Source organism: Adiantum capillus-veneris, chromosome 16, assembly GCF_014529385.1.
Source record: "Adiantum capillus-veneris isolate H3 chromosome 16, ASM1452938v2, whole genome shotgun sequence".
NCBI classification, from domain to species: Eukaryota; Viridiplantae; Streptophyta; class Polypodiopsida; order Polypodiales; family Pteridaceae; genus Adiantum; species Adiantum capillus-veneris.
Window position 1 is genome coordinate 27,045,026 of NC_140946.1, and position 24,676 is coordinate 27,069,701.

General features: G+C 43.8%; 1 protein-coding gene across 4 annotated transcripts in view; it reads right to left on the minus strand.

Annotated features, from left to right (window-relative positions):
• Positions 1–20,733, minus strand: part of LOC147438759 (ARM repeat superfamily protein) — a 62,473-nt gene extending 41,740 nt beyond the window's left edge. For 2 of the 4 annotated variants that reach the window (XM_086484740.1, XM_086484741.1), the window contains exons 1-2: positions 20,441–20,733; positions 19,910–20,106 (exon numbers count right to left, since the gene is read on the minus strand). In XM_086484740.1, the coding sequence (XP_086340866.1) occupies positions 19,910–20,106; positions 20,441–20,585 (342 nt within the window). In that variant the 5' untranslated portion in view covers positions 20,586–20,733. The remainder of the gene's footprint in view (positions 1–19,909; positions 20,107–20,440) is intronic. The other 2 variants (XM_086484742.1, XM_086484743.1) reach the window with 1 other exon arrangement.
• Between the last annotated feature and the right edge of the window lie 3,943 nt (positions 20,734–24,676).

A 24,676-nucleotide genomic window follows, 5' to 3' on the forward strand; every position in this document is an offset into this window, starting at 1 on the left:
GGATTCGGATCACTCTGGCTCGACATGCGCGACGCCCGGTCGGACTACTGACCATGGAGGAGATTGATGAGATCCGCCAACGACCGATGTTGGATCTCCTGTGATCTAGCTATCCTAGCTAGCTGTTTAGCTGCTTAGTTCACACCTAGCAGTTTAGGATTCCATAGTATTTTATTTTGTCATTCTGTCATCTTGTTACTCTTGTTACTCTGACTTTGTATCAGATCCACCACATTATAACTTTCTGGTCTCATAGGTCACTTTGGCCCTTTGAAGACGTTAATATAACATTTCATTTCATTTTCATAACATTGCTCTCTCTCTCACTCAAAGTTCAATGATTTGAAGTTTCTGTTCATGTGTTGCTATTCATTCTGGCTTGGAGTGTCCTAGCCTGTTACAGTTGTGTAAATCTGATTTGATTTATTTACAAATGGGAAACCTCAGAGTGAGGAAAACCCATCAGAAAGATAGATACAAAAGGAAAGAACACAGAAGTGTTCCAACGGCTAGAAGCAAACAAAGAATAGCTGTAGGATATCGGGGGATATGTTCCCAACATCAAGGGCAAAATGTAAGGATTGCCTAAGTGATATCTTGAAAAAAGGAAAGAGATCCGCCTCTTGCTGATGGAACATGCGAAGATTGCGTTGGCGCCACAAAGACCATAAGGACCAGCATCTAACCCAAGTGAAGAAGGCTACAAATTGTTGAAGGTCAAGAGGACCCTGTCACGAGGACGTGGCAACTGTTAACTATGTCACGAGGACGTGGCAACTACTAACCTTAGTTGTTGGTTTCTTTCCAATGATTTTTGTCTTATTTTTGAGACCCTCTTTTTGAAATTGCAAATGGTTGGACATTGTATAGCCAATGTGAACAGTAGTTTCACCCGCAAACGGAAAGTTGGTCGGCACTGGAATTCGTATAGTAAGAGGATGTCTAGGCTCAGTTCAAGATCATATAGGTCCACCTGTCGCACTTAGCAAGTTGGTGAATACTAGGATATGAACTCAATAAAGGCATAAAGCCAAGGTGGAGTCACCAAAGGAAAGTACCCGACAGTTGGGCCACATTGCATTTTTGGATGCGGTCCCAATGGGGATAGATGGTCGAAAGACCAGTGGGAGCCCAACGGAAGCATATCCTAAAATTTAGGGAACTGCTATTTTGGGCCATGAAATCTGTTCGCGTCAATACCTCCAGAATGACAAGGGGAACATTTCAGAACTCTGCTGCAAAGTCGACTGGGCAACCAGTCGGAAGATTTTTAAGAGGTAAGCCCAAAGCGGAAAACTGCGTGTAAGCGTGCCAAGTGGCACATTTTCTTGAACTTGCATCATGCAGAAGAGGGGGCGCTCGATTTGTAGCTTGGAGGGGTCTCATTTGCAACCTCACAGGTTAAGAGCTATTGGCTGCAAGCTTTCCCTCTCATGTACAGTGTGGTGCAAGAAGTCATGTCCTGCACACCTCACACTGCTCTCTCTCTCTTCCCTACGTGCAGTAATGCGATGCCCCACAAGAGGGCTCTTCATATGACTCATGTACAGCTGTGTGGATATATGCGTTTTTGTTGAGGCAAGAGCCTCTCTGAGCAGGAACAGGAGTAGCTAACTGCTACTCCAAAAGCAATCACCGGTGAGGGTGATAACCACACCATACAGGTGCGTTTTCAGTGTTGGTTATTCACTGAGCTTTGACTGTTTTTCAGGCATACGGATGCCAGAACCATTGGGAACAGTGCCCCACTATTAAAGGACAGTTCGAGGACTGTTTAGGGCTGAAAACAGGGCAAAAACCAGTAAATACAGCGTGCTGAATTTACTGTTTTTGGGCAGAAATCAGAGGGTTTATGCCAATGGAAGTGAGTTCCAGCAGGGGAATTGGTTTCGGACAAGTTTTGGGGCTGTTATGCTGCCGAAATTTTGCCAAAACAGGTGGTATCTAACTGGATATAGGTAAAGAATTCCCAGGACCCTTCTTTGTAATCTACCCTCTTAAAAGGGGAACCAATTTTGGGGCCTACAGGTTGTCGGCGTCTACTCGGAGCATTCTAGCTTCCGAGCAGTGTGTGCTTAAGTGTTCATTCCCGTCGCAGGTTCCCTTTGCAAAGTACTCTCTCTCTCTCTCTCTCTCTCTCTCTCTCTCTCTCTCTCTCTCTCTCTCTCTCTCTCTCTCTCTCTCTCTGTGTGTGTGTGTGTGTGTAAGAATTTCGGGTGAAAGCCAAAGCCTACCGCCCCACGGGCCGGTTTCAAACGCCAAAAGCCCAAAACCGTTTGTGGAAAGTCACCAAGGGAAATCGAAGGCACATACATGATGATATGCGGGCAAGGAAGGCCTTGGTGACACGACAATCCCAAAGCAGGTGCATAACAGTCTCTTCACAAGCTGAACATCTGATACAACAAGAAGATATACCTAGATGAATCCAGGATAAGCCCAGATTCACCCTTAAAGGAAAGTGCAAGGTATAGACTCATGGTAGTCATCCACAAGACAATTTGACCATCAACTCCATCATGCATAGTATTGACTAATACCACGACATCCCCACTAACGTCGTCAGTGCCCAATAGTGGGTGTAGAACTAGGTACTAACATATGCTCCCAAACACAACACACACCACACTCACACACACATGAGCATACATCAACACAAAGTTCAACGTGTTGAGTTTCTGTCATGACTCCGGAGATCAAGGGCAGACTCAACCATAATGAAGCCACTGATGTGACGCGCAGCAAGGAAAGTTCCAACAGGGAGAACTCCCAACAAGCAATGCCAAAGAAACAGACGGTCTTTCAGAGGCAAATGGCTCTTCCAAATTGCAGTAAGAGCCTTTCTCCACCATAAATCAGATTTATGCAACGACCATAGCGCATTACAATGATTAGCCAGTCAAGAATCACGCGGAAGAGAGGCGTAAATGTTGTTGGCAGAAATGGCATCAAAAGATGTTTCCCATAAAGTCCAATCCGTCATACGGTTTCCATCAGCCAATGGTGGAACAGGCACGAAAGCAACCAGCATTTCTGAAGTTCTTTCCAAATCTGGCGATAATGCACACCCAAACAAAAGAGTTCAGCCGCTTGAGAGAAAGGAAGCATATTCCCACACATGTTAACTGCATCATCCACCGTACATATTCCTCGACAAGAGAGAAAGTATGCTTGACGTGGCAAACGGTCGACAAGAGAAAATGAGAATGCCCGACTCTAGTGAATGCTTTCCAAGCGTATAGAATTCCCAGCTGGTTGTTGTCTGCCTGCCATGAAAGATGAGATGTCACCGCTTTCTAAGCGATGAGTAAGGCAGAAGTAATCGAGCAACCAGGAATACGACCATCCATCTTGCCAAATACCATCTCCCAAAGGAGGTTTGCCAATGACCGAAGGTAGATGTGATAACATGCTGACACAGCGAGGCAATCATGATTGTCCATGGTTGAAACTACTGAGCAAGAGTAGGTAACAACATGGCCTTCCTTGCTAGAGCATGGCGGCGAAGATCCAAAATATTAAGCCCCCCAAAGCGCTTCGGGTGCAAAGTTTCTCCATAGATAACAAACGAAGGCCTTTCTTTTGGGAATCAGTGCGCCAGAAATGAGACAAAATTTCATACATAAGCGATGCAAGGCGAAGAGGAGGCCAATGTAACAATGGCAAATAGAACTGAACATATGCCATCATTATGCTCTGGACAATACAGAGCCAAACATGTAACGGCCAAGTGGACAAATTACCAATAGTGAATTTTAACTGTAGGTGTTGCATAACCCAATCCACTTGCTGGGTATTGGTTACATTCCACCCAATAGGATACCCCAAGTGTCTGACAATCACATGCGAATGAATTATCTCTCCACGCCACAAAAGATGATGCCAGTCACATGCATAAAGAGGCAGTAATTTGGACTTTTTGAAGTTGACCTTAAGGCCAGCCGCAAGACGAAATGTATCCAAAGCCTGCATAATCTCACGCATATCATCCTGGTTATTACGAGGCATGAATAATGAGTCATCAGCATAAGCATGGCCAATAAAGTCATTCCCAAATGGTAATTGCAACCCGTGAAGATGGCCAACGGAAGTCAAGTGATCCAGATGCAACAACAACGGGTGGGTGGCAATGGCATACAATAAAGCGCTAAGGGGACAACCTTGCCTGACAGAGCATCCAAGTGGCCAAGGATCAATCAAGTCACCATCGAGAAGGCCAAATGACAAACTGTGAGCATACAAGAAATAAACAACATTGGCTATTCTAGGACCAAATCCAAGGGCTCGCATTGTTTCAGCAATGAAATCACATTGTACCGTATCAAAGGCCTTTTCAATGTCCACCTGCATCACGAGTACATCTTGCTGGGTATATTTGGCATATTCCACACCAATCAAGACATTTGCCAAATTATCCATGATCTGGCGAGGAGGGATGAAGCCATATTGAGTAGGATGGATACCTACAAGAAGTGACTCCTTGATGCGATGCACAATCATCTTAGCCAAAATTTTGTATACGACCGGCGACAGGGTAATCGGCCGCCAATGCGAAAAATGCTCGCAAAGCGCTTGCTTGGGCAATAGTTTCAGCAAGCCTTCTTTCCAAGACAATGGCAAATTCTGCTTATTCGACGCAATATTCGTCATATGGATCCAAGCACCACATACACCCACGCGCGCACACACACATATACAACTACGCGCACACACATACAATTGGGAAGTCTTGACTTTCTCCCATCCCAAATCCCCAGTCGATCAAGAAAACGAGAAAAGAACACGGGAAAGATGGCGAAGTCGAAGGAGGAAGTTGGGAACAAGATGAGTAAGCTAGACGACAAGATTAAAGATAACAAGAAGATAGTCATCGCCTCCATCACCACCAGCATCAACCAGCTCATGAAGCTCGAGAAAGGAATGGAGTCTTGCCAAAGAGAAGGAAGCATGGAAGAAGGAGAAGGAGAAGTTGGAGAAGGAAAGAGAGAAGGAGGAATGGAAGAAAGAAAAGGAAGAGTTGAAGGAGCAAATCGAACTCCATCGTGCTTCTAACGCATCCCTCACCCCCGAAGAAGGAGGGATCAAAGCGGAAGCCAAGGAAGCCCTCAAGGAAGAGATCACCAAGGCTCTCCCGGCAAGCATTGAAGACAAACTGGAGGCCTCCAAGGAAGGATGGGCTGAAGTAGTCAAGAAGAATATCAAAAAAGAGACGAGAGCTAAAGCCCAAACAGATGAAGCGCTCATTATACACAACCATCGAGGAAGAGAAGATGCAACAAGCCCACCGCCTCAATGTACGAGTGATGGGCATCAAAGAAGAGGAGGGATCCACACCCAAGAACGATGGGAAAGCCCTATGCATTAAACTTGAGTACAAAAAAGAAGAGGAACCACCCTTCTCTGTCACGAGCACATCTAACCCTATGTGCATGTGGACAAGCTGTACCTACTTCTAGGGTTTGGGTAGCCTAGGAAGTGTTATGGCACCTTTGTGAGCCTATACGCAAGACGTGCATGTCTAGGCACTTAGAGTAGCTACATACCCTCTGATTGCACAACCCATTAGCACTAGCATCAAGACCTTGCACCAAGCATAAGCATTTTCATCGCACAGAACCTCTTTGCCCTATTGCGTGTAAGCCACCTCTTACAGCAAACTTTATTAATGACACACACATATATTTGATTTGTCTCATAGGCCGACTTCGGCCTCACATAGATTCCAACATGACTGCTCATCATCACTGAAGTGAGAAAACCTCCGCCCTGCGCCTCCTACAATTGTTCTGCGCGCCACACAGCGGCGTCCTATTGAAATGAGCTCATCAGCTACTGTCTATGGACTTCTTGTTCCAACTCGCAATATTGGGTTTGGGATATGTTTGTCCCACTTACAAGTGCTTTAAAGTCATAGATTGTGGGAAAAAGCCTAAATCTGAAGAGCTATACACGTGCTGTCAGTCCTGAATTGTGCTCCTGCCTGGAGTTTCTTTTGAACGAGTAATCTCTTTGGAAATCTGCTTAAATTCATAATTGTGCAAAAAATCTCCAACCTCAGCTATCCTGAATTATAGTCCCACTACGAGCCCTTCGTATAGGTAACGCCCAAAGAGACGAAGCTGGGCAAAAACGAGCTTTTGGAAAATGCAACATAAAGGCAAACGCAGTAAAGACCAGCTCCCTAGTAGTGAGCAGGTTCTGAGCATGGACCAATCAGCTAACCTCGAGGACGAGGATATTTAAGAAACCCCGCCTAAATCAAAAGCGACATTTAGGCGGAGGTTTCGAGAGAGTGCACTATCGTCGGGTTCACTGAGAGCAGAGAAGCTGCCTAGAGTCAAAGATGACTTAATATATGAGAAGGTACAGGTGATGATCAAGGCAGAGCTGAGCCTTTTGAGGGGTGACATTGAAAAAGAGATGTATGCAAATGCAGAGACTTACAAAAAAGCAATGTATGCAGATATGAGGAAAGAGTTGGACAAAGAGTTGTTGGGTAAGCGTGATGAGATGTACACATCATTGAAGGCCGAAATGCAGATGATTGTGAGGGCAGAAGTGAACGTAATGGAATGCATGATGCAAAAAAGATGAGAGGATGCACTTGTTGCGTTTGAATCCTGGAAATCAAAAATGGAAGAACGCATAAGGATGCAAAGCACTTAAGGGAGACCTCCCAGCTTGCAAAAATACCCCCATAAAGGAGGGAGAAAATCAACCCTCGATGATAAAGGAGCTCGAAAGCATTAAGGAGCAGGTGAAAACTCTATGGGAGGAGGAAGAGTAGAAGGCACAAACAACCTCTTCATGGGCAGAGCACCTATTCAAACACAGGAAAAGGTTGATAAAGTTGAAAAGTGGATCGAGGACGCAAAGAAAGGAAAAGATAAGTTGCCTGAAGCCATAGCGACATCCACCATCATCAATATGACAATTGAGGAGGAGCAAAAGAAAGAGACTAGAGCCCTTCATGTCTGTGTTATAGGTCTCAAAGACATTGGAAAAGTAGTAGTTCCCACCAACTTATGGGACCCCGTCCAATGGGGCCCAAGTGACATAAAAGGCATTAAAATAAAGTTGGACCCTCACACACACACAAAAAAAAGCATAAAAACTGATGACATGGTAGCCAATACGGACGCCCGAATTTTGCGTTGACATGTTGATGTGGCAACCTGTACGGATTTCCGGATTTCATGTTGACTTGATGACGTGGCAACTGTACGGATTTCGGCAAAACGCGCTAACAGTTTTTGGCCACCCGCTTTAGCGGGTTGCTTTTGAGTTTGAATGCTTTTTATGTAACTGCTTTTCAAGGCCAAGGGCCTTTAAATATGTGCAGGGGGCTCATTCTCTGACACTCTTCCCGGGTGGAGGTGCAGAGCGCGAGTACCGGCATTGTACTCAGTCCAAGTAATATAAAGAAATACCGAAATGGGCGCCAAGGTTTGGGGCCAATACTCTCTAGGGTGGAATTCCGCCACTCCGTGTCACGTGTGCTCTCTCTCTCTCTTTCAGCTCAATTGCTATGGAAGTGCTAAAAGTCTATTCAATCTGTCCTTTTCCGTTGGCACGTGGTGCATGTCCCATGACAGTGGTATCAGATCTTTAGGCGTGTGCTTTTCTGAAAGCATACCAGTCCCACCAAAGAGCAGACAAAGCAAACCAACGCTTCCAAAGTCGATTCGAATTTTATTTAAAGTATCTTCGTGTCCCGACCCCGGACTTATGAGGCACTCCCACCCTTACTTCATCACACATCGGACGCGCTCCCAACTTCATCGCTCTGTCTTACAGGGCATAATCCATAAAAATCACTTGCAAGAGAAGGATCCAAGATTTATTTCAAGCTCCTGTTTTTCTCATAGGTAGTGTCATGCAGTGGTGAATGTCTACAGCTACCAAGCCGCATGCTCCAAGGACTTCGCAAGCTTTCAAGAGTACTTTTGCCTGAAGCTATATTGTTTTTGACATCTTCCTTCGGAGTGCAACTTCTGGCAGAGTGAGGTATCCTGAAATGCTTGCCATGGAAACCCTACCTAATAGATTATAACTTAAAATTTCTCGATATCTCTCAGTAGGTGTCTCTTCTCAAGCTGATAACCTTGAAGGTCCGGTGTGACTGCCATGTCTTGGGACTACCATCGCCGCCAGAGGAACACTGCCTGTCCAAGAGCTGATGGACCATGTTGTGGTCAGCTACGACCTTATGCAAAGAACCTAACCCTAATTTTTGGTGCGGGTTTCAAAATGGAAGTTAGTCGACTTGTCGAGCTCGACTGATATCGAGATTGCTTTTTTTAAGTTTGAGTTCTGTTTGGAACTTGTTTGGTGATCTTGTTTTGGAATTTGTTTGAAATGGGATATCTGTTTTAAACCTGTCTTGGTGCCGATTTGAATTGTTTGACTTTGGATTTACTAATAGTTTCAATGATTGGTGATTTTACTCTTGGGTGGAGTACTGAGAAATGATGTTTGAGAATGCTTGTTCATACTCATGGCCCGACCCTTGTGGTTATTTGCGGGGGGAGTATTGAATGTTTAAGAAGTGTTGTCTTTACTCATGGCGCGGACCTGGATGGTTATTACGGGGGGAGTATTAAGAAGTCTGAGCAGTGATTACTCTCAGCACCTCCAAACAACACAGGCTACAGTCTGGGGGGCGTTTGGTTGTAAAAGGCCTCTGTATCTCCCGGCCCGGACCTTTTTAGGTTATGCGGGAGGACTGATGAGGGAGTCTAAATACCTCCCGGTATGGACCTTGTTAGGTTATGCGGGAGGAGTGTTCATCAACGGCTCTATGTTTCTATGTTTTGTAACATGCATATGTGAGCATTCATGTTGCATTGTGATGTGCCAACCACTCATTATTCCTTATTGGATGAGATACTTCTTGGAGTTTGTCCACTATCGTACCTATCTTAAAGTCAGATTCCTATGGAGCCTGGGAACTACCGCACTTCATGATTGGATACACATTGGCACGGTTGTACGCCTTGAGCAACAGTTAAGTAGATGGGCAGAGACAGAGTGAACGGGCAACAGGACAGGCGGGTTTCAGGAGAGGTTTCTCTACTCTTGATCATATTCTGACAGTCAGCCATTATTGAGGAGGGGAGATCACGTGGGAGACGGCTCTATTGTTGCTTTGTGGATTTCCGCAAAGCTTTCGATACAATGCCTAGATCTAGATTAATGCCCAGACTGCAGGAGATGGGGGTACCCAAAGAGTTAATTTGAAGAATCATGGCTCTATACAAGTCAGTAGTGGGGCATGTACGCACTCCAGAGGGGATTTCTGATTTGGTTCACTCCACTATTGGGGTGAAACTGTAAGGTGCAGCGGAAGTGAATGTTGAGCTTTGCTCAAGATGAGTGCTCCGAACTGTGCTCAAGGGTTCCTTTTACTGACGGAAGGGAGAGCCTTTCATTTCTTTAGTGAGAGAGTGCAAATTATCACAAACAATGTGGCAAACACTATGAATGAAAGTACTGAGAATGAGAGATAGAGAGAGAAGAATACGACACCAAAATGTTGTCAAACCCTCCTCAAAAGGCCTCACTCTCTATGGCGAGAGCGGTCTACTATTGATTGCACAAAACTCTACAATGCTTTGGGACTTGCCGACGATGTCGACGACGATCAGGACAGCGACGAGACGGACTAAAATCTGAAAACGCTAAGGACTGAAATCTGCATCTTTATCTGTTGAATTCTAACTCTATGTCGGTGACGACGGCGATGACGACGATGCAACAACGACGCGCTAAAAACGTAGATGCTGAAATCTGCATTTTCCGGGCTGAATCTGCAAACTTCGGTGGATCTGACCGTGCGGCGAGGATCTGCTGCGGGAAGGTGAGGTCTGCGAGGTTCGGGACTTGTATTGCGATGTGTCTATGCTGAAAATTGAAAACGCTGGTCTATCTTGTGGATCTGTCGCAATGAATCTGCAAAACGCTAGATGATTATGATGATGCAAAAACGCTAGGCTGAATTCTGTTCTGCTGTGGAAATCTCCTAATGCTAGGGCTGATTTGTAGTCTTCTGTCGCCAGGCTGCTGCAAATGCAAAAACGTTGGGCTTGTTCTATTGGAAACGCTAGTTGTTGTTGATGTAGAAAATGCTAGGGTCTCTGCTCCAAAAACGCTAGGTGTCCTGTGGGGGTCCTGCTGAGAAGGTGTCTGTTGAACACGCGGTTCCTACTGCCTCTTCTGCCAAAAAGTGCTAGCGCTAGGTTGCTTATATACATGCTTGGTAAATTTGCCCTACCTAGTTCCCAACAAAAGTCACTTAAAAATTATAAAAGAAAATTGGCTAAAATAGGGAATATAGGTCTATGCACTGTAAAAATGCTCCTGATGGGTTTTGATAGAAATTTGATGGTCACGCTGTGTGCAACCAGAGGATATGCATCTACTCTAAGTGTCTGGACATGCACGGTTTGCGAACGGACTCACAAAAGTGCCAGAACACTTCCTAAGCTAACTGAACTGAATTGAACCCTTGCCATGAAGTAGCTTCTCCACGTACACATAGGGTTATCCCCTCCTTTTCAAAGTGAAGTACTGATACCGAATTGTATGGCGTCGAGGGAGATCGCCAACAACGTCTGGAATCCTAGAAAGGACTCTTCGCCGACCCACTCTGCTGCGTGGGTCATGCGATACTTGAACTTCATAAAGGTATGCAACACTTGCTTCTTTGGGCCGTGCCGAAAGCGACAGTCATTTGTGGCTCCTTCAATGCTTCAACTTCGTCGATAGTCATGCGTCTACCTTTTTCAAGAATTCAGAGGATGAAAATTCTTGAAACGACATATATACCTAGATGAATTGAGGATAAGCCCAGATTCACCCTTGAAGGAAAGTGCAAGGTATAGACCTATGGTAGTCACCCACAGGACAATATAACCATCAGCTCCATCATGCATAGTAATACCACGACATCCCCACTAACGTCGAACGTACCCATTCCATGTAAAGTGACTCGAAAAATTCTAGTCCTTCGAAAAAATTGTGCAAGCAATGGAGATGAAGATAGAGACGGAGTGTCAAACCGTTCATCAAACGCACGCAAACAATGGATTCGAAACTTGTCTTTCTAATCTAAATCAATCAACTGTGGCAAATCACAATGGAAATGTCGATGCTTGATGCTCAATCCTTGTGCTCTTTCGGATATTGTGTCATGCCAAGGAAGAGACATGGAATGTGAATTCCTTGGGTACATTCATTTCATCTTTTCATGAGTAATCCGCATACATCCCTGCTCATTCATGGAATCGTGTTCAACGTACAATATGCCATGCCTATGAAAAGGGATCACATAAGGACGGTGACTAAAATACAGGAAAGCATCACGAATGAAACACTCGAACAATGCCGCGTGTTGACTAATCATTCGAACACATAATACTTCCTGAGAGAGTTCTTTGGACCTTGACTCAAGAGCCAAAATCAGTTCTCCGTGATTGATCGAATCTGCCTGTGGGGGTTCTTTGGACCTCGACTGGAGAGCCAAGATCGATTCTTCGAGATTGATTGAATCTACAATGAGGTTAGCTTCACTAGACAAAGTGTCAACTAAACCATCATACTTGTGAACAATCACAGCTTTTTCCTACAAATCATCATGCTCATGAATAATCACATCTTGATCATGTAAATCATAATGCTCGTGAATAATCACATCTTGAACATGCAAATCATCATGCTTATCATTATCAAGCAAATCATGTGTGTCATGCTATGGAAAATAAGAGACTGAGAGAGTCTCCTTCTCTTGATTCTGTTCAATCTGCGCCTGCACACTAGAAAAGAGTCAAAACAACTCTTGCATGTGTTGGGCTCTCTGTTCGGCCGCCAAGCGCGCTTGCTCGCGCTCGCTATCCAATTCGGCTCTTCTTTCTTTGTGCTCACGCTTTATGGCTGCCCTTCTCTCTTCGTGTTCACGTGCTATGGTTGTCGTGCTTTCTTGGTACTTACTATCAACTGTTGCCTTTCTTTCTGATTTTTCTTCCTTCATGTTCACGATCAAATTCTGCCTTTCTTTCTGCATTTCTTGCTTCGTGTTATGACTTCCTGCCCATCATCATCTTGTCGAAAGCCTCCATAGGAGTTAGTACAATCCTTTGCGTAGATGGGGAAGAGGGAGCATCGGGAAAACCTCCTGGTGGGAAAAACTCTTCTTCGCCACTCCCATGCTCACCACCTCCATGCGAAGTATCCATTCCGCTTTGGGTGATGACCATCAACTGAAGTCTTGGGTTCTTAAGTTCACGAGGAACTTGGGTTCTTGTGGGTCTTGGGTTCTTGAGTTCTTGAGGTTCTTGAGGTTCTTCTTTAGCTTGCAATTTGTGTTAGAGAACAATCTTCAATTACCCAAGCTCTTCTATTTTCCGCGGGTGCACCCCTTGGCGGCCTTGCACTCACACCTAGGTTGCTTTTTCCCACCTCATGTCGATTGGCCGGTCGCTAAGTGCACGGTCCGCTCTCGATGAGTGAAAGAGAACAAGAGGAGGCTAGATAAGCCCTTCTTTCTTGGGTTTCCTATCACTCTTCAAAAACACGATTAAAAAAAAAAATCATGTCTGAAAAAAAAATTCGGTGGTTCTTGTGGTCCTTTCCTTGAGTGATACGGAACACTGCCAAAGCTCTGATACCAATGTAAGGTGCATCGGAAGTGAATGTTGAACTTTGCTCAAGATGAGTGCGCTCCGAACTATGCTCAAGGGTTCCTTTTACTTACGAAAGGGAGAGCCTTCTGTTCCTTTAGTAAGAGAGTGCAAATGATCACAAACAAAGTAGCAAACACTGTGAATGAAGGTACTGAGACTGAGAGATAGAGAGAGAAGAATACGACACCAGAATGTTGTCAAACCCTCCTCCGAAGGCCTCACTCTCTATGGCAAGAGCGGCCTACTATTGATTGCACAAATCTCTACAATGCTTTGGGACTTGCCAACGATGTCGATGACGATGAGGACAGCGACGAGACGGACTGAAATCTGAAAACGCTAAGGGCTGAAATCTGCAAATCTTTATCTGTTGAGTTATGACCCTATGTTGATGACGACGATGCAACGACGACGTGCTAAAAACGCAAATGCTAAAATCTGTGTTTTCCGGGCTGAATCTGCAAACTTGGGTAGATCGGCGAGGATCTGCTGCGGGAAGGTGAGATCTGCGAGGATCGGGACTTGTACTTCGATGTGTCTATGCTGAAAACTGAAAACGCTGGTCTATCTTGTGGATCTGTCGCGATGAATCTGCAAAACGCTAGATGCTTATGCTGATGCAAAAACACTAGGCTGAATTCTGTTCTGCTATGGAAATCTACTAACGCTAGGGCTGATCTGTAGTCTTATGTCGCCAGGCTGCTGCAAATGCAAAAAACGATGGGCTTGTTCTGATGAAAATGCTAGCTGTTGCTGATGCAGAAAACGCTAGGGTCTCTGCTCCAAAAACGCTAGGTGTCTTGTGGGGGTCCTTCTGAGAAGGTGCCTATTGAACACGCGGTTCCATAAAGTGCTAGCGCTAGGTTTCTTATATACATGCTTGGTAAATTTGCCCTACCTAGTTCCCAACGATAGTCACTTAAAAATTATAAGTGAAAATTGGCTAAAATAGGGAAAAATAGGTCTATGCACTGTAAAAATGCTCCTGATGGTTCTGATGGAAATCTGATGGTCATGTTGTGTGCAACCAGAGGACATGCATCTACTCTAAGTGTCTGGACATGCACGGTCTGCAAACAGACGCACATGAGTGCCAAAACACTTCCTAAGCTAATTGAATTGAACTGAACCCTTGCCATGAAGTAGCTTGTCCACGTACACATAGGGTTAGATGTGCACGTGACACAAACAGGGCTACCCACTATCTCCTACACTATTTGGCATGTATGTGGATGAGGTTGCTAACTACATTGAGAGGGATGGTGATAGAGGAGCACAATTGGCAGGGACATGGATCCCACTATTGGTATATGTTGATGATATTGTGCTGATTTTTGACTCACCGGAGGGGATGCAATGTCATTTAGATGCTTTGCACACATTTGCCCGTGATAGTAGACTGTTTGTTAAAGTCGGGAAAACCAAGGTTACGGTGTCAGCACCCACTTTTACATATGGCCAAGAGACGGTGGAGTATACAAATGCATACACCTATCTTGGGGTAGTCATTAGTGGACCAGTGTTTTCATTGAGGAGCAAAAAAACTAGATTGACGAGAGCTTATGCAACCTTGGGAGGATTGGAGAAGATGTGTTCACAGGTTCAATTTCAAGAACCTCAAACAAAGCTGTGGCTTTTCGACACTCTAGTGGCTTCATCTATGCTTTATGGGGTTCAGATTTGGGGACCCTCGGTGGACCACCATGGCAGATCTGGTAGCAATGATGGATGGAGATGTATGGAGAGGCCTCTAGTCTCTATGATCTCTCGGATGATTCGGGCTAAGGCCTTAGTGCCACATGAGATTATTCGAGCCGCGCTAGCAACCCCCCCTCTCTCGTGGTCGAGGCCCTTACTAGACCAATATCCTTCATGCATAATTTATGGGACCTTCCCAGAGATAGATATGCTCGGCTAGCCCTTGAGTCATCTCGACAGCTAGTGCTACAGAGGGACACAGCATGCTAGCATGGGCAGATGACATCATGGTTTCAGTCACATGGTTTCAGCATGGATAGATTGCCTCCATTCCAGTACTCCTAGATATCAGGATCAGAGATGCCTCGGGTTGTTTTTGCTAGAGTTGCACAAACACAAGGAGAGTCTCTTGAGGAGATCAAGCAATGGGAGACATTCACAGAGGGAGTTTAATGACTTCTTTAGAGCAAGGACTCAACAGCCAAATGAGCATGCTCCACAACAGACTCCAGAGCCCACTTATACCATAGGTATATTAGTTGATACAGCCATTGAGCTCGGAAGAGCTAGACATCCACGTTTACGAGGGCGACCACGACATGGACGGAGGCTCCATCAGAGGATCAAGACTATTCTAGCTCGACATGGGAGACGCCCAATACGACTATTTACAGAGGTGGACATTGACAAAGCTCTTCAGCGACCGATGCAGTACTTTCTCAAACAACACCCGATGTTGGCTATATGCTACTTCCCCCCAAGTACATCAATCTACTCCTCACCTAAAGGACGGTCCCCTTTCTCCATATTGAATAATGACATATGGGAGTTCTCTAGAGATGGAGACATCGTTCTCTTAGGAGACTTTAATGCCAAAACGGCCAACTCTCAAGCAGTATTCTATGATACTTCTGAGGACATGCTCAGAGAAGTGGATTTATCATAGAGGGGGCTTACTAGAAACTCACAGGACAAAGAACACACTGAATATGGGAGACATCTCATGGAGATGGCCACTATACACGGTTTGGCCATACTTAATGGTCTAGAGAATTTCCCTTTATCTGCGGGATTCACATGCTTCCTGCACAGGCATGGGGCCAATACAGTGGATTATGTCATGACTTCACCAAGCTTTATTTCTAGTATCGAGGACTTTCAGGTGGGACCCAGACCGGTTGGGATTGCAGTGGATCATGCTCTCTTGACCTTATCAATCTCCTTCCAATACAATGCCTCTCAAGTACAAAGGAAGAAGACACACACAAGATATACTTTCACGCCAGAGACTAATTCAGTCTATGTGGAAAAGATCTATAATAGGATGTGGGCAGCCGAGCCAGTATATACTGTAGAGGAGATTACTTCTCAATTAACGGAGATACTACATGGAGCAGCACAAGAGGCATACCCACATACTCAACCTGATCAAAAGAGAGGATCTGGGAACATGCCTCAAAACAGTTGGTATGACGAGGAATGCAGAGAGACGAGAACCCAGGTCCAGAAAGAGCTTACACTTCGGATCATCACATATAAGCATTCTCGGATTGCTCTTCGGCGTATAGTACGTCGCAAGAAAAGGGCATTTTTAGCCAAACTGGAGAAGGATTTATATCAGCTCTTCTTGAGTCAGGACTCACATGAGGCCTGGCGTTTATTTCACGAGCACTCACCACCTCCGACGATTACTTCTCCTGAGATTTGGGGTCAATATGTAACATCATTATATATGGTATCCAGACAACCACCATTACCAGATCCGCTAGAGCCATGCCTTGCTACTAGTACTTTCTTTACTACGGAAATGGTGGAAAAAGCCATTGATAAGATGAAGACAAGAAGAGCATATGATCATGATGGTTTAGTAGCAGAACATCTGATCCATGCTAGGGATCTACTTTCAGAAGTCCTTGCTCGCTTGTTTAATCGGGTCATGTGTGAAGGATTACCTGAATCTTGGAAATTATCTACTATCGTACCTATTTTCAAGTCAAGGGATCCTATGATACCCGGGAACTACCGTACCATTATGGTAGGTCACACATTGACCCGACTGTATGCATCCATTCTTGAACAAAAATTGAGTAGATGGGCAAAGAATGAGGGCATAAGGGCAACAAGACAAGCTGGATTCAGGAGGGGTTATTCCACTTTAGATCATATTCTTATGCTCAGAGCCATTATTGAGGAAGGAAGAGCAAGCGAGAGAAGGATGTATTTTTGCTTTGTGGATTTTCGGAAAGCTTTTGATACAGTACCAAGGGCCAGATTGATGTGCAGGATGCAAGAGTTAGGGGTCCCCAAAGAGATTATTTGGGGGATCGTGGCCTTATACGGGTCAGTAATTGGTTATGTACGTACTCCAGAAGGGGATTCCAACATTGTTCATTCCACTGTTGGAGTCAGGGATGCCCACTGTCCCCTACTTTATTTGGTATGTAAATAGATGAGGTATCAGATTACATTGATAGAGAGGGTGACAGAGGTGCTCAACTTGCAGGATCATGGATCCCTTTGTTGTTGTATGCAGATGATATTGTATTGATAGCAGAATCACCAGATGGAATGCAGAGGCAGCTAGATGCATTACATAAATTCGCGGAGGATAGTGGACTGTCGGTAAACTTGGGTAAAACCAAAGTTATGGTGTTTAACACCACACCGCAGTGGGTTAGGAGATCGGCACCTACATTTGCATATGGCCAGGATACAGTAGAGTACACAGATGCATACACATACCTTGGTGTGGTATTTGCAGGACCGAAGTTTACTCTTAAGAAAGCAGCGGATGCTAGATTGTCCAGAGCCTCTGCGGCCTTGGGAGGGTTGGAGAGGATGTGTTCACAAGTGCAGTTTCAGGAACCACGAACAAAACTTTGGCTCTTTGATACTGTGGTGGCTTCGACTATGCTTTATGGGGTCCAGATTTGGGGACCATCTGTGGATCAAGATAATTGGAAGTCAATGGAGAGACCTTTGGTATCTATGATTTCCCGAATGATTAGAGCCAAGGCCTCTGTACCACACTCGATTACCAGAGCGGAACTAGCTGCCCCTCCGATAGAGATTGAAGCTCTTACCAGATCAATGTCCTTTATACATGGTTTGTGGAATACAAATAATTGCCGATATACTAGACTGGCCCTCGAATCCTCTCGACAATTAGCAATGAAAGGGGATACATCATGCTGGTATGCGCAATTGTCCTCGTGGTTTCAGAGACACGGGTTCAGTATGGAAAGATTACCCCCCTTCCAATACTCTCTTGAGGCTCCATCACTGGCAATTACACGAACGGAGATTAATAAAATCATCCGTCAGGATCTTATACAAAGAGGACATGGATAGACCCTACACAAGAATTGGGCACGAAGATGGCCGACTACAAAGAAAACTTCCTACAGCTATCTGAAGATGGATTTGTGATTCGCCCGAGCTACATGGATACCCACCTGTCTCATGGTTTGAGATGTGCTATTGGTCAGATTCGTACATCCTCACACCAGCTGGAAATTGAATTTGGCAGATTTAGGGGAATCCCACCTGAGAGCAGAATTTGCAAGTTATGCGGAATGGAGTCAGAGACAGAATTACACTAAATATGTCATTGCACCGTATACTTTGAGATACGTGGGCGTTTCCATTGCCTATTTAAAGAAGGCTTTGGACCTCTAGATAGAGTCATGCAATACCAAGATCAAAGATGCTTAGGCTTGTACCTACTGGAACTACATCGGCACAGGGATAATCTAATGAGAAGACAAAGAGCACTACAGCCTCAGAGGTAGATCACAGATTTCTTCGGATCGAGAGAAGCAGGAGTGGAAGGAGAAACAAGAGGCCAGCAGCCAGCACAAAGGAGTACCCACATTCATACCAAAGGCACCCTCATTGACAAGGCGATTGAGCTTAGGAAATCGAGACGACCACGATCGAGATGCAGAAGCACACTTCACCGGAGGAGACTACAACAAAGGATTAGAAGCATTCTAGTCAGACATCCAGAATGCTCCTAAGAAGTTTATTTAATACTTTGTATTTAGTTTTTCACATTTATTTTCACACTTTTCACACTTAGTACTTTAGTACTAAGGTACCCAGACATTGTAACACATTCACCACTTTTGTATCAGTTTGGTCTCATAGGTCATTCTGGCCTTTTGAAGACGTTAATATAACATTTCAATTCATTTCATTTCTCTCTCTCTCTCTCTCTCTCTCTCTCTCTCTCTCTCTCTCTCTCTCTCTCTCTCTCTCTCTCTCTCTCTCTCTCTCTCTCTCTACGTCCAGAGTGCACATGAGGATGGATCTCCACCATATCTTCCCCCCTTCTTTCATTGTACTACACATTGTATTTTGTTTCAATCTTTTTTGATTCTGGACATGGTATCAGATTCACTATGTTGTAACGGCTTGGTCTCATAGGTCATTTTGGCCTTTTGAAGACGCTAATATATCATTTCATTTCATTTCTCTCTCTCTCTCTCTCTCTCTCTCTCTCTCTCTCTCTCTCTCTCTCTCTCTCTCTCTCTCTCTCTCTCTCTCTCTCTCTCTCTCTCTCTCTCTCTCTCTCTCTCTCTCTCTCTCTCTCTCTCTCTCTCTCTCAGACTATAGCAGAGGATTCGAGCCATACTTTCTCGACGTCCAGAGTGCAAATGAGGATGGATCTCTACCATATCTCCCCCCTCTCCCTCCCGGGCCACGATTGTGACTATGTTAACAGCATTACATCTACTCCTAGTTGCAGATACGCGAAGTGCCATGCCAAGGAGGACCCCTACGCTTGGATGGTCAAACCCCTTCGCCCGAAAGACGTCTCTTCCCAAAAGCCACACTCCTTCGATGACTGGTCAGACCCCTTCGCTCTACGAGCGCGACTCTTCGCCCAATGGTTGCAGCTCTTCGCTGAAAGGGTGTGTCTTTACGTCTAAAGTCGTGTCTCTTCACCAGGAGAATTGTCTTTTCATTTGTCTCTGTCTCCTATATAAGGAGCCTATTGTACTCAGTTTCAAGCACTCGTCAATGAATCAACACAGAGTCTTCTGAGTCTTGTTTCTGAGTTTAATTCAAGTTTCTTAAGTCTTGATCATGAGTTTAAGTACTTAATTAAGGATTAGTACCTAAAATCCTTACACCCCCCCTCCTCTCTCATTGTACTACACATTGTACTGGGCACCTTTTGTATTAGTTGGCACATCCATACAGTCCCAGTTTGTAGTAGTATTTTTTGTTTCAGTTCTTCTTTTTTATTCTGGACATGGTATCAAATTCACTATGTTGTAACAGCTTGGTCCCATAGGTCATTTTGGCCTTTTGAAGACGTTAATATATCATTTCATTTCATTTCATCTCTCTCTCTCTCTCTCTCTCTCTCTCTCTCTCTCTCTCTCTCTCTCTCTCTCTCTCTCTCTCTCTCTCCGTCCATGCATGCTTCTCATCCCTTCAACTCCAAGTCCAACTTAAGATAAGAGACAGCAAGTGACATCATTGAGACAAATGCTGCAATTGGCATTTTAACCAGGACATACCGCTTCTGCCAAAGTCTTCAGTATATAAAGGTCTGCACGCAGCAGTACATCAACAAGCTGATTCCGAAACACAGTTCTCTCATTTGCAGCTATGAACTCTGGTTTATGCCATTGGGCCTTGAGAAGGTTCTTTAGGTATGTAGCAGCTGCAAGGCATCTCCCGCCATCTATCGGTCCTGTATATATGTCATTGATACCTTCTCAATTGAACAGAAATCAACGTAAATCTATGAGGAAATAAATGGAGAGATATAAATAAGCAAGCGAGTTGCATGCAGGAACTATCATAATTACATTTTAAAAGAGACCCAAAAAAAAATCTCATGAAAAACACTACAGTCAGAGAAGCTATTTGATAACTTGACCAGATAGGTTGTCAAATATTGCGTCCCAAGAACTCTCTAATTCTGATTGTCTGTGCTTTAAAACAATGCTCTTGGTTGCACTTACGATCCTCAAATATTAATATCACTCACTTCCAATCCGCAAAATTCGCCTCAACAAGGCAAACGGCTGAATTGCAAGATGTACCTGAAGAGAGAGTGACGAGGATGAAGGGAAAGCCGGGAATGGACTGCGCGGACTCCAAAGCAGCTGTTGCAGACCTAATGGAGGCCTCATCCGAGCTAATGGTTGAGGCAAGCAGCAGCTCCACCTGCTCCGTAGAAATGGACATGGTCTTGCCGCAGAGATCGAAGCAAAGTCCCTGGATGCCGTTTCGCGCACAGAGAGAGACAGAGGGAAGAGCTTCACCGCACTGGCAACACGCTTTTGTCTTCCCGCCAAACTTTTGGTGCTAGAGACTCGGACTCCATTGGGACGGGGTTTCGAACTCTCCTCTTTGCTAGAAGATTCCTCTTATAATTTGGGTGTGTGGGTACTGGGAAGCATCACATTGAAAAAAAAAAAATTCCACTTATATACCTTGATTTTCAAGGTCAAAATTAACTTAAAATTGTGTGCAAATACTACTTGTGCCTTGACGCGCATCCAATCAGACGTCAGACATTTATACTCCTATCAACATTTCCCCCTTGAAATGTTACATGGGACACATCTATACGATTTTACATAATGTTCTCCCTTATGTGAATGTACTAAGCTGGCTCAAAATGGGAACGTATTACCTCAATTAAGGCATTGTCTTATCCCACCGAACTTAGAACTCAAAATGGGAAGGTACTCCCTCAATTAAGGCATTGTTTTATCCCAAACTTAGAACGCATGGATTGAATTTTGTGCCAATAAGCCAGAAGCATAGAATCATAATGACAAGCCTACTCATGACAGTTATGAGCCCAAAATGAGAGAAAATATGATAGACATATGTGAAATGATGGAGAGCTAGCAATAAGGCGAATAAGCATGATGGCATTATCATAACGATGGGGATACAAAGTGGGTGCCAAGCACCTTTGTACGCATTATCTAGCCAAGTTACAAGTTTATACTTGGAAGAGTACTACTCAACAAAGTTTGTAAGGCTTAGACGTTACGCACCGTCAATGACCATAGAGCAACAAGTAGCTCGCTTTTGACAAGGTTTAAGAAAATCAATTAGCTCGCGATTGGAAGCCCTCAAACCTACCACTGTACAAGATGCTTTACTACAAGCTAAACCTTTAATGAAGGAACAAGGGAATACAAAAAGAATGGAACAGAATCAAAGCTTCAGCGATAGATAACCCCAAAGAGCTTATGTTGCTAATGCGCAAGATCCTCCACGTGTGAATGTTCGATGCTTTGAATGTGGAGAGTTGGGACATTATCGGAACACTTGTCGACGATTGACTAATGGAGCAGCAATAGCAAGTGCAGCAGACTAATGACCCACCCTTTTGGATATAAGATCTAGTGATAAGAGTAGGAGTACTCTCACTTTTTTCTCGAGATGAGGACATCTCAAATCCCTAAGTTGGGGAGATTGTAACGTACCCAATATTTTTTGATAAAAATGTTTTATATACTTTGCAAATATTTAAGGTTCGCATTTTGTTAAGTCATAAAGCGTTGTAACGAAACGATCAGATTGAGAATCGAACTATGAAACTATTAATTATGGACTTTATTCTCTTGAAAACAATACGTTGATGGGAAAATTTAAACCTCATGTCTATTTCTAAGGGTAAGAGTTGACCCTTAAGAAAGAAAGAGCGTTTTTGGGAAAGAGAGAGTAATTTTAGGAAAAGAGGAGTATTTTTAGAAAAGAAAGAGGAGGGAGTCAAGTTTAGAGTTCTTAACTTGGAAGCCAAGCTTCTTTTAAAATTAGAGAATCGAAATCGCGTATCGGAATACTTCGTGACCACAATATATATATATTTTTTATTTTTTTTTATAAAAAATTATTTTTTTAAAAAAAAAAGCCATGAACGTACGCAAACTTATCTTTCTAGTTTTTGCTATTCTTAGCTTATGTTTTTGGCTCTTGAGAGCCTATATAAAGACCCCTCTCCCTTCACTTTGAATACAGCACACTCTGAGAAGCGGAAGTTGTCTTGCTTTGACGTCGGAGTTACCTTCTCTCCCTCAAGCTCTTACCTTCAAGCCATCTCCATCTCCAAGTCTTTCTCTACCATCGTCGTGTTGCCCTTCAGATTCTTGAGTTCTCTTTCTCTCTTTCCCTTTTCTCTACCTCGTTACGATGGCTCCGAAGCGAGTGACCCAAAGCTCGAAGGATCCTCATGTCGTTCCATCTTCACGAAAGGTGCAAAAGAAGATATCATCTGCTCCAATCATAACTCAAGCGGAGGTATCGACTCCAAAAGAAGGTGAAATCGTCCAATCTCAAACACGGGACGTAATTGAACATGTCACTAATCCGGTAAGATAAATTTATAATTTTGCATTGTTATTCATGTTGACCTGGGAAGTCAATCATAGGGAACCCCTTAAACCCTCCAAGAAACAAGATTCCATCACAAGAAACAAGCAAATGTTTTCATAGATTGGTGAAAGAACTGTTTGATAAATAATCACTGTTTGTTAAATTGTTATTGTTCCATAAGTTGTTACTGGTTGATATGAAGAGTTGGTTAATCATGTTTGAAGAATCTTTTAAAGACAAGAATTATTAAAAGAATATCTTTTGCTCCTCGCGGATAGCGAGATGATTCCGCAGTTAGCGGAGATTAGGCTGAGGTTATCGGCTCTCTTTTGTTCCTCACGATTAGCGGGATTCCTCGCGGGTAGCGAGATGCCTGGCGGTTAGCAAGATGCATCACGGGGTTAGCGGGATGCCTCACGGTTAGCAAGATGCCTCGTGGGTAGCGGGATGTCTTGCGGTTAGTGAGATGGGAAGGTTGCGCAATTCATGACTAGCGAATAAATCCTTTGCAAAGGCTCTGTTGGTTAGAAGAGAAAGTCCGCGGATAGTGGCAACTCATGAGAAATTGGAAAAGTTATTTTTGTTGAATTGTAAGGATGTTTTCATCAGGCCTTGTTTGAATTGTTTTGGTATTGTTTGAAGGGCTATATAAAAGAACCTGTGTCTGGAATTAATTAAGGAACATTGTTTGTATATGTAAAACAATGTGGTAGTAATTAGAAAACAAGTTAAAAAGTGTTAGGGTAAGGTGAAAAGTGGGGGCTGGCTCAGGTTGCCAGTCAAGGATGGGTGGTCTCGATTAGTCGAGAAACTCCCCACTCCCTCTTACTAAAAGAAGAGAAATTAGAGACTCATTGTGCATATAGTTGAGAAGTCCAAAATATGCGTGCCCTTGAAAGATGTGGACCCGATTAGTGGAGTACTTTTCACAAGATTACTAGTTAGTTTAAACTCTGTTTCATATCATATTCAGGGTTTATAAATGGCTGCCATGCCTCTTAAACGTGGGGAAAAAGGCGTTGTTTATGGATTCTAAATATGCCAATAGGATTTCATCTTTATGTTATAGAAAATAGCTTTTAATTGAATCCTTGATTTATCGACCTAGCTTGTGGCATATGACCCTTACAACCGCGATCACTGTGGATAGAGGGCTTTCTCTCTTTTGTTGCTCGTATCTCTACTTCGTGGAAACGGAGTAGGGTGTCATCAATGGAACTTGAAAATAAAGGAAGGTCATCTATCAAGTCGCCTCAATCTTTCGGGGTTGGGGACCTCACATATACATACCCCTATACGCATTGTAACTTGGCTAGCTAATGCCTACAAAGGTGCTTGGAAACCACTTTGTATCCATCATTAGGATAATGCCATCATGCTTATTTGCCGAAGACATCTCATAGAGAAACTTCTAGCACAATAGCCTCTTCTTTATGAAACTTCTGAATATTTCTAAACCATAGCTCAATTTATACCTATATACATACCTCTATACTGTATTGTTTCAAGCTAAAAAACTCATTCATCTCTATCTCTTCATGGACAGAGGGTAAGTATCTTTCCTTCATTGCTTGTTTGATTTCCCACCAACTCTGAGAGCTCTAATACTCCCATATCACGGCAATGTTGTTTCCACCATAATTTCGCTTCCCCTTAGAGGCGAAACATCCCTAGCATCGCTTGATTTGTAGGTGTGGTCCTTGTAGCAGAGAAGTAATCATCCATAGCTTCAATCCATACTTTTGCATCTTCCTCAATATCATCACCCTCTCCTTTAAAAAAAGGCGATTGCATTTGTTTGAGCAACAAATTCTTTTCTTAAAGCTCCGTGTAAATAGGATCGTTTTGAGGGTTTTCCAACGTAAAATTGATTTGAGGACTCCCCTGAGTGTATCTCAATGTTTATAATAACTCAAACCAATAGGGTATTTTTCAAACTTAGA